A 12,529-nucleotide genomic window follows, 5' to 3' on the forward strand; every position below is an offset into this window, starting at 1 on the left:
TTTTTTCTATATTTAATTTAGGCGCATAGCTCTCTGTGACGTTTGTTTGGTTAAAAAATTGGTCCGTTTATTTCAATGTCGGAACACTCGGAACGCAAACAAGAGTGACGGCGAAATCGATTCTATTGTAATATAAATTGAATACATTGCGAGCGGTCAATAATACAAAACAATAGCTGGTGAATTCAATGCAGGGAATATTAAAAAGTAAGGAAATAAAGGTGGCAGTCGAAAAAAAATAGGAAGTATGAATAGGATTCTCCGTTTATTTCTTAAATATTTTAAATTTAATTAAGCGGCACAAATATTCAGTGTGACAAAAAGTTCTATTTATAAAAACATCTATAGATAATTAAATTATTACACTTACCTTAATTTCAAGTTAGTAAACAGTAACTAAATTAGAAATTTGATTTAATAATGAAGATGTTGATAGTTTAAATGCAACGACGACGTTTTCGAGGCTGTATGCTTAACCTTTGCTGTACGCGTTCTGCTTTTTAATAAACACTAGTTTCTCGCATCTGATATACCAGGGCTTGTCAGCCATTTTCTATCTACCCACTATAAAACACTCATTGACAACTTTATAATTTAATTCTACAGATTATATAAAATAGATGACACAATATTTAGTCTGTATTATTTATATCTAACCTAAAAATCGTCTACACCGATTTAAATCAGTCTCTATAATAAATCATATAATTTTAAAATACAATAAAGTTATCAAATCGTCATGGTCTACGCTATTATATGAATAATATACATGTTGTTTTATAAATTAGTAATGCATCATTATTCGCAAAACACTAGAACGACTAGCGACGTTCTGTGCATTTTGTTATTAAAAAAAAACGATTACAACTTTTACATTTTGGGTAATCTGTGCAATTAATTTTATATTTAGATAATCATAATCCACTTAGCCATAGTACGTATACTGCAATATCTGGATTTGTGATTTTGTCATTTAGGTATGAATGCTTTATTCTTAGTATAAAGCCCGATCACAAGGCATTAGCAGTACTAGTTTAGTATTGTATTATCTGTGGCATTATTATATTTGCGTGGCATGTGCCGAAGCCGCACCGACCAATCAAACGTGATCGGATTTTTGACGCTTGGCAATAAATAATGATCGTTCATTTAATAAATGTTATGTGAAACATTGCTGTGAATAATTCGAAATACGTTATTAATGTTTTATGTGCGAGAATTTTTACTCATCGGTTAATTAACATACATATAAGTTAAATATATTAAGCAAAGTTTTGGCAATGAATTGATGAACAGACTTTCTTTTTTCTTCTGAACCTTATTGATTAAAACTTCATTTAAAACTAGCATTTGTTGAAACAATTTCTTGTTGTAAATATTTTCATATTTATAACTTCAAAACATCATTCATAAGTTTAAAATATTTCATCATGTTTGTATATTCAATTCTTATCTATGTTTCGGAAGGATCTAGAGAGTTCTTTCATGTTACAACATAATAAAGGTGAATTACAAGGAAATTCTACGCTACGATGTAGTATTGCTTGTGAATCAATCATTCAGCCAACATCGTTATCTCGTATTTACACATCACACTCCGCAACCGTCTGCTATCCTGTCTTTACACGCACAAACATTGAAACAAGTTTAAGTTCGGTTAACATACTCTAAAAAGCCGGCTTCCATTGCCCACAATTAATATAACATAGCCATTATTACCCATAGCAAAAACATACTGTTTAATACAAACTCTAACCGCTTTGAGAGTTTTACTCGTGTGCAACTTTGCCGATGGCGTTGCATAACTCAAAGATCAAAGAGTAAGTTTTGCGCAGATGAGCGCGGGACGAACTAGTTAGTAGAAAGAGCAGTCATCGAAAACCTTTTGTACAAGTCTAATAATAATGTAAATAAATATATGAATAGGAATAACTAATTATATCTCCTAACGTGTTATCCGCAGAAGACAAAATAGTGCCTGATTTTCGTGATAACTTTCCACGGACTAATTGTTCCTTCGTGATCACACAAAAACCATATTTATTCGAGGAATAATTATCGCATTAAAGTTAAATAGTTACTAAGTGCGCTCCTTAGTGAAGGTATAATAAGATATCTTGATGATACGAGTAAATTTTAGTTTGGAGTGTCGCTATAAATGTAGGTCGAATTTGGTATAATTTGCAAATTGCGTGAGTCGTATAATCTTCAACATAGATTCTTAGTAAAAATATATGTTGTGTGAAATACGTATTACATATTGTTGAAGTTTAGTGATTTAGTTTACACAACGTTACCGTTTCGCGGTATCGTTACAAAACAATGTGCGATCGCGTGTCTTTCTCTATAAATGCACACGAATAACAAAACTGTTATTCGTATGTGACAGGGTCGTACGTGAAATTTTATTTTGGAAATAAACTATACTAATATAATAAGCGTAAACACACTCTACTCCGTAGCGTAGGATGTCAGCAATCACAGCATGTTTTTAAATCATTATTTCTGTAATAAAAAGCCCTACACTTACGACACTCTTTAGTCCATACATTTTTAAGCTATTAAACTTAGGGGGTAAATAAATTGGGAAAAAACCTTCATGTGGGAAAGGAACCATAAACTGCAAGGTTGTGGTAACAGTAATTTTGACTAATTACTGGATTTGAACGAAGATTGCTTAGGTCACATATAACTCAGCTACTGTCCTAGACGTGGAATCTTTAAAGCAGTGTATAAGCATTTACCAAGATAGTACGTACTAATCGAGAATATTTTTATAGTTAGCGAGAATATACAAAATCTGGCTTTAGGGCTCTTCGATCGTCTTTACATGCTAACTTTATAAAAAAATTGTATTTTTGTATGGATTGAAATAACTCAAAAAGTACTGAGCCGTTTTCGAAAACTCTTTCACGATTAGCTACGTTATCAGTGAGTAACGTCGGCTCCATTTTTTCATTATATTTCAATTTCACGCAGACAAAGTCGCAAACAACAGCTAGTGTTTTATAAAATTCAATCATACTAATATTATAAATGCAAAAGTTTAGATGGATGGATGGCTGGTTGGTAAGAGTTCGTAGCCTAAACAGCTAAAGGTATCTGGATGAAATTTGGCATAGACGTAGAGGATAGGCTGGAAGAACACATAGGCTGTTCACTTTTTTTTATGCCACGCGGACGGGGTCGCGGGCGAAAGCTAGTAATTTATACAACAGGGATTCCGATGGAGTTGTTTAAAACTAACTGAAATATTGTGGAAATCACAAGTCGCGTCTATTTTGTTGTCACGCATTTAGACACAATAAGGGTATTGTGTTGCCGTGTCGTGTCTATATGCGTCCTGTTTGCGAACTGTCCTCGGGAAAACGGCGTTGATAATTTGACAGATGTGTATCAAAATTGACCAAAAAAATTGTTTTTTTTTTACACTTTTCACGTTTGTATAGTTGACAACTGTTTTTCATTGAATTACTGTTTCTTTGTTATAACAATATTTGTTATGGCCTTGCTGGTGATGGTATAAAAGAGGTTAGAACCGGCACTGGATATCATACTTCATACTAATAGTATAAATGCGAAAGTTTAGATGGATGGATGTTTGTTAGAGCTTGTAGCCTAAATAGTTGAATGGATTTCGATAAAATTTGGTATTGACGTAGAGGTTAGTCTGGACGAACTCATAGGCTTCTTACTTTGTTTTTTTTTAATACAACGTCGCGGGCGAAAACTAGGCGAAAGCCACACAGAAGACAGGCGTGAAGTGGGAGCAATTCCGCGTTTCGTCTGATGAGTGTGATGCCGAAGGCCCAATTTTAGTCTCTTTCCCTCTCCACCCTCTTCTTGTAAGGAAAGCATTGGATGGGAAAGTGGATTTGACGGTGAAGAAGACGCATAGGAAGGGAAACATCCGGTTTATATACGTCTCCTCCTCCGTCGATTTAGGGAGGCAACGCATCTGCAATTGCGGATGTCTATGGGCAGCGGTTGCTTCGCTATTTTGGATTTAGGTGGCCGCTTACTCGTTACCCACCTAATAATGTAAAAAAAAGTTCTTTACAATGTAAAAAATCTCTTTATTCGCGATCTCGTTATGCGCGTCATTCATTCGCAAAAGAAATGTAGATAAAACAGTATTCGAGTTAAAACATTTGATAGCAGTTTCTCTCTGCGCAGCAAATTTTCGGAACGTACCCCACGAATACAGTAATAGGCTGAACACAATAAACACGTGCGTACACAACGTGAATTCAAAACTTCAGCGTTCCGTGTAAAATTAGCCTTATTATGAACAGTTCGTCAAAGCAGCAACTGCTATAGCTTCCTCTAAACATACCGATATCTATACATTTATGTATGACACTGGTTTCGCTGAAATTACGTGCACAATACATTCGTCCCCATTGTTGTGAACAGCGAAGTTGCCACATGAAGTAACAGTCTATATACTTGTGATAGTGGATTAAACGTAATTTAAGGCTAACTAATTTTCTGATTTGTTGTATAAATTGCATCAATAAAGACATATGTTTTTACCTTCTTTATTTTGTTTTCAAACATCATTGTTGTATAACAAAGCAGTCTACGAATTATTTGATTAAACTTATTAATAAGTCAGCATAACCAATCGAAAGTGAGTTAGATAACGTACTGTGTGGGTCAATTAATATGCGCTGTAGTATAGTATTGCACGCGCATTGGTAGTGACCCACTAATTTTGGTACAGTGTGTACTTGGCTGCCGCACCGCGTGACCATATCCCAACTGTGACTGATCTAGTTGTACAATACCTTATGTCATACTAGCTTTCGCCCGCGATTCCGTCCGTGAGGAATTTAAAAAAAACAAAAGTGAGTAGCCTATGTGTTCTTCCAGACTATCCTCTATATCTATACCAAATTTCATCGAAATCCGTTCAGCCGTTTAGGCTACAAACTCTAACAAACATCCATCCATCCCTTCAATAGTCAATGCAAACAACTTTTAATCTAATTTTCTTTGTGATTTGAAAAAGATGGATCAGAATTAAATATTGTAGACGAGTTTAAACCGAAAACTAAAAAATTCAGTAAGAAAATTGCGGTAAAACCTTCGCAAAGCGGACACACTTCCGGGCAAAAACATCGCAATTCGTCGTTTATTTATGTAATGACAACCACTAGGAAGAGGAAACTAATTGTTTTCTATTTATTACAGTCCAATGGGCGCAGTGCGGTGATGTTGGTGGTTTTTACTAAGGACCATTCGCTTCTTCCTTAAAACGAACGATAGATTCACAAAGAAATACCAATTTACTCAACCAATGTAATAGAATGATAAATTAAATACATAAAGTGTAAAAGAAAATAATTTAATGAATGTTTTAGTTAAAACCGCTACGTGATTACCACAGTTCAGTAGCGATATGCTGTATTGCTTTTAAGTTTTTAATAAATAAATTCATGGTTTTAGTGGAATAGGTTGGTGGAATATTCCACATAACCGTATTCATTAACCTATTACCTAACTAAACCGACAAGTTTATTTTAAAAAGTTAATAGCAATACCACATATCGCTACTAAAGTGCGATAACCACGTAGCGGCTTAAAGTGAAACATTCATTAAATTATTCAGTTTTACACTTTATTCATTCCACGGGGTAAATCCTAAAAATATAATTTATATTATATATAACCGCCTCCTTCAAATATTCCCTTTGCAAGATTTTCTAACTAGTTTCTTTGCTCAATTATTTTTGAAGGCGTATTTATAAATAACAAAGTACTATATTTTTGTTGAATATTTCACCTTAACTTGCAAAAAACTAATAAGTAAACAAAAAAAAAATACGTTTTGATCACGTTAGTTAAGGCAAAGTAGTCATCTCGATAGTCTCGTGTATTACGTTGTTGGAATGTATTACCACTTCGATGTACTTCAGTAGTTTCCTCGTTGTTTTGTAACCATGGGAACTTGACCCAGTTGCCGCGGAGAGACACTCGACCTTGAGACTGACCAGCCGTCACCGCTGAAGGTCAAACTACATAGTATGGGGCCCTTATAACACGAACAGACAGGTGACGTTATCGGAATCAGTAAGATAATAGGAAAATGGTTATCATGTATGTTTGAAACGTCATAATAGTTTTGGTGTTAACTTAAATATAATAATTAACACATAATTTAATTTGAATTTACTAGAAGCAGAAGTAACCTAAAATGTTATCAAACTAACTTGATATTTAGTTTAGTTTTTAAACTTGTTTGTTTATTATGCTATTTGACAACTGAAGTTTCTAGAATTAATAAATAGTTTATCTAATTCTAAGCAACGCGTGTTTAGATAAACTCCATCCTCCTGTCGATGAAAAATTATCGGAGATAAGATATTTTTATCTAAAAATAAACACTTTTAAGATACAAAGATTGTAGACTATTTTTACACATGACGTACCATTTTGTATCACCAATAACCTGTCTTTATTCTTTACATAGTATTAGGTAAAACGACCGCAGAATTTATAGGGTCCAATTTAGAGGATTCCATTTCCTTGCCTGCCAGATGCTCTGCATCATATATTGTTACATATAATTGTTATAAAGCTCTCACACACATCAAACAACACAAATAACAATGTTAGACACATTTTCTGTTTGTTACGTTTTATTCATAAAAGACTTTATGAGACGTATGCCCACGTACAGGGCGGCAGTATACATCACGAGGGACAAGCCACTTATATAGTTGACCTGAGACGAGAGTCTGGTAAAGAAGTTACCGTACACATTGGTGCGAATGTCTATCGCGCTGACGTCCTCGTAGGTGGCACCCTGTGGCCGCAGCTGACTGGACACACGCAGGTACGCGCTGTGCCCCGCCTCCAGCGCCCCCGATATGTCCCCGTCTCTGTACATGTCTAGAGTACCCCATTCCACGAATCTAACGTTCTCCTCCTCTGTCCACTTCTTTAACGCTACGTAATCCCCACATCTTGGTACGAACAGATCCTCGATGTCGCTCTCCTTGTAGTTCACAGGGTGCGCCGCGTCGCTTCCGAACAACTTCACCAGTTGCTCGACGACCTCAGCTTTAGAATCGTGTTTATTTAATTCGTATTTCACGGCCTTTAGAAAACCTACCAGACATGCCAGCCGCTTCTTACTTCCCGTGGCGGATATCATTGGCCGCTCTATCGCCCACACGATAGGTCCACGGATGCTAAGGATTTCGCCGCTAAAACCGTCTCTCCTCCAAAAGTCTGTCTCGTATCGAATCTTAAACTTCTTAACTCCGCCAGGTAACATGAAGTGCACAATATCGGCGTGGTGCGGCGACATCAGAAGCGGCTCCACGTCGATGTCGTCGAGCTCATCGGGCCGCAGCGCCATCGCCAACAACCTGCACACGTAAATATCTGCGTCCCGAGTTTCCAAAATTACTTGCTCGTGTGAGTATGTTCGGATGTTCTTGATGGAGTTTGCGCGCAAAGTGATATCGGCTACGCTCTTCTGGAGCTTGTGGGATAACAGTTTCCTATAGTATCCTAGAAGTTTCTCTCGCAGCTTCATATTATTGCCGTCGATGTAGTCTCGGCAGCCGTCGTTCCTGTAGCACTGATGAAGGTAAAACAGGACGGAAACCGAGCGCGGGGGGACGCCACAAACCAGTCGCACTATGCTTCTCATGATTTCCCGGGAGTTCGGGAACATTAGCGCGCCGCAGATGTGTCTCTCCATGGTAGTCCGGTCGAAGTATAGGAGTTGCTTCCTTTCTGAAGCGGATGGTGTTTTCGAAACGCAAAACAAACTAATCATATGCTCGTCTATCATACGCTGATACTGGTTCAGTTCAAACTTCTCGAATACTGTGAGGTACTCAAAGTCGTGGAAGTTGTTGTTGCAGGGCACTGTGAGGCCGTTGGTGTGCTCGAATACTTTGTTGTGTGTGTGCGGCATATCGAGTGGGTTGAGTACTTCGTCAGGTATAGAGATTTTAAATTCCTTAGCGTACATGAGGAGGAAGCGGCGGGAGTAGCTGTCGAGGTTTTGTTGCGTCGCATTGTCGTCGCTATCGTCAGCATTATCGTCGTCATCGAAGAAGGTGACCATGTCAATCTTGGAGACGCCCTTGGGCGGGCGGGGCAGGTCGATCACGACGATGTCAAGGCTGTCACCGAACCTCATCTTGAGCTTGTACGCGATGACGATGCCGGGCAGACTTCGGCCCAGTACGATTACATCCGCCTGCACGCCGCCGCGCCCCTCCTCCGTGCTCTCACACCGCTTCACCATAAATATACTTTAAAAAGTTATGTTACAAATAAAATGATTATCGTAAGTGTCAGAGAGACGTTTAAAAAGTGTCAAGAGATAATAAAACAATCAATAAGGTTTTATATCTTATTAAAACATTCAATGATAAATTTAAATTACTTTAGAACCCTACACCTCTTTTAAATACAGTCAGAACGAGCTGAAACTAGGCTTCTTAAATATCAGTTACATCTGGAAGTAGTTGTCTAATTTATTTAATAAGTGAACATGTGCACGCGACGTCCGTCATGTTGCAATGTTTATCCGCTGGACATTTTTAGATCGCTCCTAAAGCGGGAGGTCGTACACAATTTCGCAACGAAGTCCGATTTGGTTAAATAAATCGATTTTCCTGTATAGAAAATAATTAACATGAAATCTTTACACGAATCTTGGTAAGGTGTAGTTCTGTGTATTAGTATAACATATGTAAACTGTGCGTGGTATTCTGTTTATTGATAATTGTTAAGAGTATTTCTTAGTTTCCTCTTTACTGAAGAAATTCTTTATGTGAAGGGGTTAGAATCTAGATTGGAACTTACTTCTTTATCGTAACTGTATGTTTTGATACTCGATTTGGCCTTATTTTTATGTAGTTACATTAAGGACAAAGTTGTTATGCTCAATTGAGTACCATCAAGTCGTTACGTATACTTGAAGACAGTAATAAGCAATTCGCTGGTGTAATGGCAACTGGCTATACGTGTGTTCAGCTCTGAAACGGTTAAACAGATCAACTCACAGCAACAGGTGAGCTGCAGCTCAACGATTAATTAAGCAGCTCACATCTCAACGCGAACTATTATAAATATAGGAGCTAAGCTGCAAACTGTCCGGTGATTTGCAACTCACGCAAACATACTACGCAGGTACTTGATTGATCTACGATCTGGTTCTCTGATCCGCTTCACCCATACGAACCGTAAGCTGATCTGTTGATCTTTAGTTGAGTTACCCATGGCAACTGGCAACCAAATAATAATATCGTTGTGGACTGAATCATTTGAATGAAGACGCGACGTGTGCGAACGTCACTGCCACGCCCCCGCATCACAAGGTCATTAACATGATATAACGAGACAACTTTAATACCAACGCTAGTAGTTTTGTTGATAAAACAGAGAAAATTATGTTTGGTGTATATAGCAAGATTGTAAGTACCGCCAAAATAATTAGTTTTATCCGTACGTTACGTTGTAATTTAAATGTAAAATGAAGATACAGTGATCAATTCTTCCTTTCTAAGGATTAGAGTTGGTTCTTGATAGAAGATCTTGTCAATAGCATAAGTAGGTCTTACATGAAATTACTTTAATAAGTTAAGGTAATATAATAGTTAATTATTAATTGTATTTTGCGTATCAAATTTTAAGGTTATAAAAAATTATTATGAGTAGAAGTGATCGTAATAAACCTGACGAGCTATAACCAACAGGCGGAGGGTCGCTATCGCTAGGCGGTCGGATACCATAGCGTTTCTCATTATGTCTGCAATCATTTCGGGGCCATAAAACATACGTTTTTGAATGGCCTTGGCAATGACCTACAAGCTATGACCTTCAGACGTAAGTTATAAATCTAATATTTGACATTAATAATCCAATCGCATTTTTAAAAACCTTCGGGCAGTAGAGCAAATAGCTTCTAGAGCAATATTACTTTCCTATTTCATTTGGGAACATTAGGGCGCTGTAAAAGATAAAATTGCCAATTATTTACGATTTACAGGCTTTTCCATCTACAAACATCAATGGCTTCTATTAGATAAATATACTTTAGATTTTTATTTTCCATTTTATCATAGCTTGTTTTATGGCCCCTACGGTTTGTTGAGAGGAAGTCGCACACCTAGTATTCTTTCAGCAAATTTAGTTGATAAGAATTTATTCGTGTAAATATACATGTTTTTGTTAAAAACGTATGTAAATTCTTTGGCAGGTATATTTTTATGAACCTATGACGTTCAATAATCGTTACATCTTTATCAAGTTCACATTTTTCCAGTAGTCTTTTGTTTTAAAAAGAAAACCACTCGAGAAAGGTTAACGTATCTGTGACGTCATCGATTCAGATAGATTACCCAGATAAATATGACACAGATACTGCGCTACTCGTGTAGTACAACGTGAAGTATAACTGCTTGCATTTTCTGCAGTCGACGACAAATATATTAACACAGATAAAGACGTATGCCTCAATCATGTCTTACTATACTTTTACTATTATACTTACTATCAATCTTACTGCTAATGGAACGTAATCGCGCCGTTTTTTATTATTTTTATATCATAAGGTAGCAAGCGAGTAAGCGGCCACCCGAATCCGCCGAAAAGGCGAAGCGACCGTTGCCTACCCTTAAGCGACGGAGGAGGAAACTCACTTAATGAGAATATTTCCCTTTCTTATACGTCTCCACTGTCAAATCCACGTTCCCTCTCTTCCTTTACTTCAAAGAAAATGGGTGGGGAGGAAAAGGGACAACTAGTTGGGCCACCGGCACTACACTCATCAGACAAAACGCGGGATTGCTTCCACTTCACGCCTGTCTTCTGTGTGGTCGTGGCATTGGACCGAGCGAGCCGACCCATACGTGCGAAGATGTTATAGCGGGCTCTACCTCTGTTGAACGTAAATCGTGTTTGGCACTTGAGTTGGCTCGTAGAGTAGAAGAATATTCTTGTACATGATGTGCCAAATCAATTTGTTTACTATCCCTACGCTCTATACTTTTTTCTAAGTATTAAATTCATTATTTCATTGCTTCTTAGGTCTTGATTATGTTGTATAATGTAATTATACATACGTGTTGATATGTTGATATGTTTCCGATGTTTTTTATTTGTCTGTGCAAAAAAAGAGTACAAACGGCGTGACTGTTTAATTTCTATCAACTGTAACGTAAATTAAATATGAACACAAGTAAATATGTAATGTAAGTGTGTCGTTTCAATTAAATTTTCATTGTTAAATATCATATATATGAAAGGTTAGATGGATGAATGGATGTTTGTTAGAGTTTGTAGCCTAAAGGGCTGGACGGATTTCGATGAAATTTGGCACAGATGTAGAAGATAGTCTGGAAGAACACATAGGCTATTCACTTTTGTTTTTTTCAATTCCACGCGGATGTAGTCGCGGGCGAATGCTAATACACTATAATCTACTTCAATCCTGGTTTTTTGAACTAAACAAAGACCCTCTCATTACAAATCTTATTTTATTCCTGAACTATTGCTGTTACAAACATTAAATACACATTCAGTCAACAGTCAGAATGTTAAAACCTGTGCAGACTGAAAACTGTACACTTCAAGTTACAATGTTGCCTACACAAATACCTTATACTGTTCAGTTAAAACTGAAAGTGCGTAGCCGGTTTTATTAAAATACGTAAAAAAGATATCACAGCGATATAAAAAACTGATAAAATTGGCATTCATACATTGCAGCAACTCAAAGTCAATGACATTGATATCGTAAAAGCTGGATATTTATGTCAGACAGCGCCATAGAATTAAGGGGAATATGTCAGTAGGAGAATAACAATTTTTTGTTATATTTCTCGGGCAAACCTAAAAATCAAACAATCATCATGAGTTGAAATTATCTTTGTTTAAATGGCTTGTTTTTTTTTGTAAAAAAAATCTCGTGTAATCGTGATATTACATTAAAACTATAAAGAATACGATATGGAAACAAAATCGCGTTTAGTTTCATTATGTAATCAAATGAAGATATTTATAAACTGTGCAGTTACAGTGAAATGTCTTGTTAAGTAGTCGGTGTTTGCAATTTCATAGTCAATATAAATAAATTCGCGAGAGAAGCGGCTTCAGTGGGGGCTAGAGCGGTGGACGTGCGCCCGCGCACGTAGGCACCCTCCCGCACTGTGTCCATTGTTACACGACACGACACACTAATCATCTTGCTTAATCTTAATATCATGTTACGATAATAATTATCGGTTGTGTTGCCTAGTCTTTTGGTTAGAGTCGTGTTTCTATTGTTTTTTTTTTTTAAATGATTTGACCATTTTGGTTTTAATTGTTCTCCAACAACATATACATTCAAACATGCAGTGCAATGACTCCAGACAATTTTCAATTGAATTAACTCATTGAAGGAAGAGATAATGTTTACGAATATTGTTTACGGGCAATTGGTGTAGGTTATGATACCGCTATTAATCGATAATAATTTTATAACTCTTAAGAAATGATAAGCTTGTGAATTTAA

The 12,529-nt window shown here is 36.7% G+C and overlaps 1 protein-coding gene across 1 annotated transcript; it reads right to left on the reverse strand.

The window, feature by feature from the left end:
• Positions 1-6,615: 6,615 nt before the first annotated feature.
• Positions 6,616-8,334, reverse strand: LOC106099248. The gene has a single exon (XM_013277719.1). The coding sequence runs from the start codon at positions 8,270-8,272 to the stop codon at positions 6,638-6,640; it is 1,635 nt and encodes a 544-aa protein (XP_013133173.1). The 5' UTR covers positions 8,273-8,334; the 3' UTR covers positions 6,616-6,637.
• Between the last annotated feature and the right edge of the window lie 4,195 nt (positions 8,335-12,529).

Source organism: Papilio polytes, unplaced genomic scaffold (assembly GCF_000836215.1).
Source record: "Papilio polytes unplaced genomic scaffold, Ppol_1.0 DF824135.1, whole genome shotgun sequence".
Taxonomy (NCBI): domain Eukaryota; kingdom Metazoa; phylum Arthropoda; class Insecta; order Lepidoptera; family Papilionidae; genus Papilio; species Papilio polytes.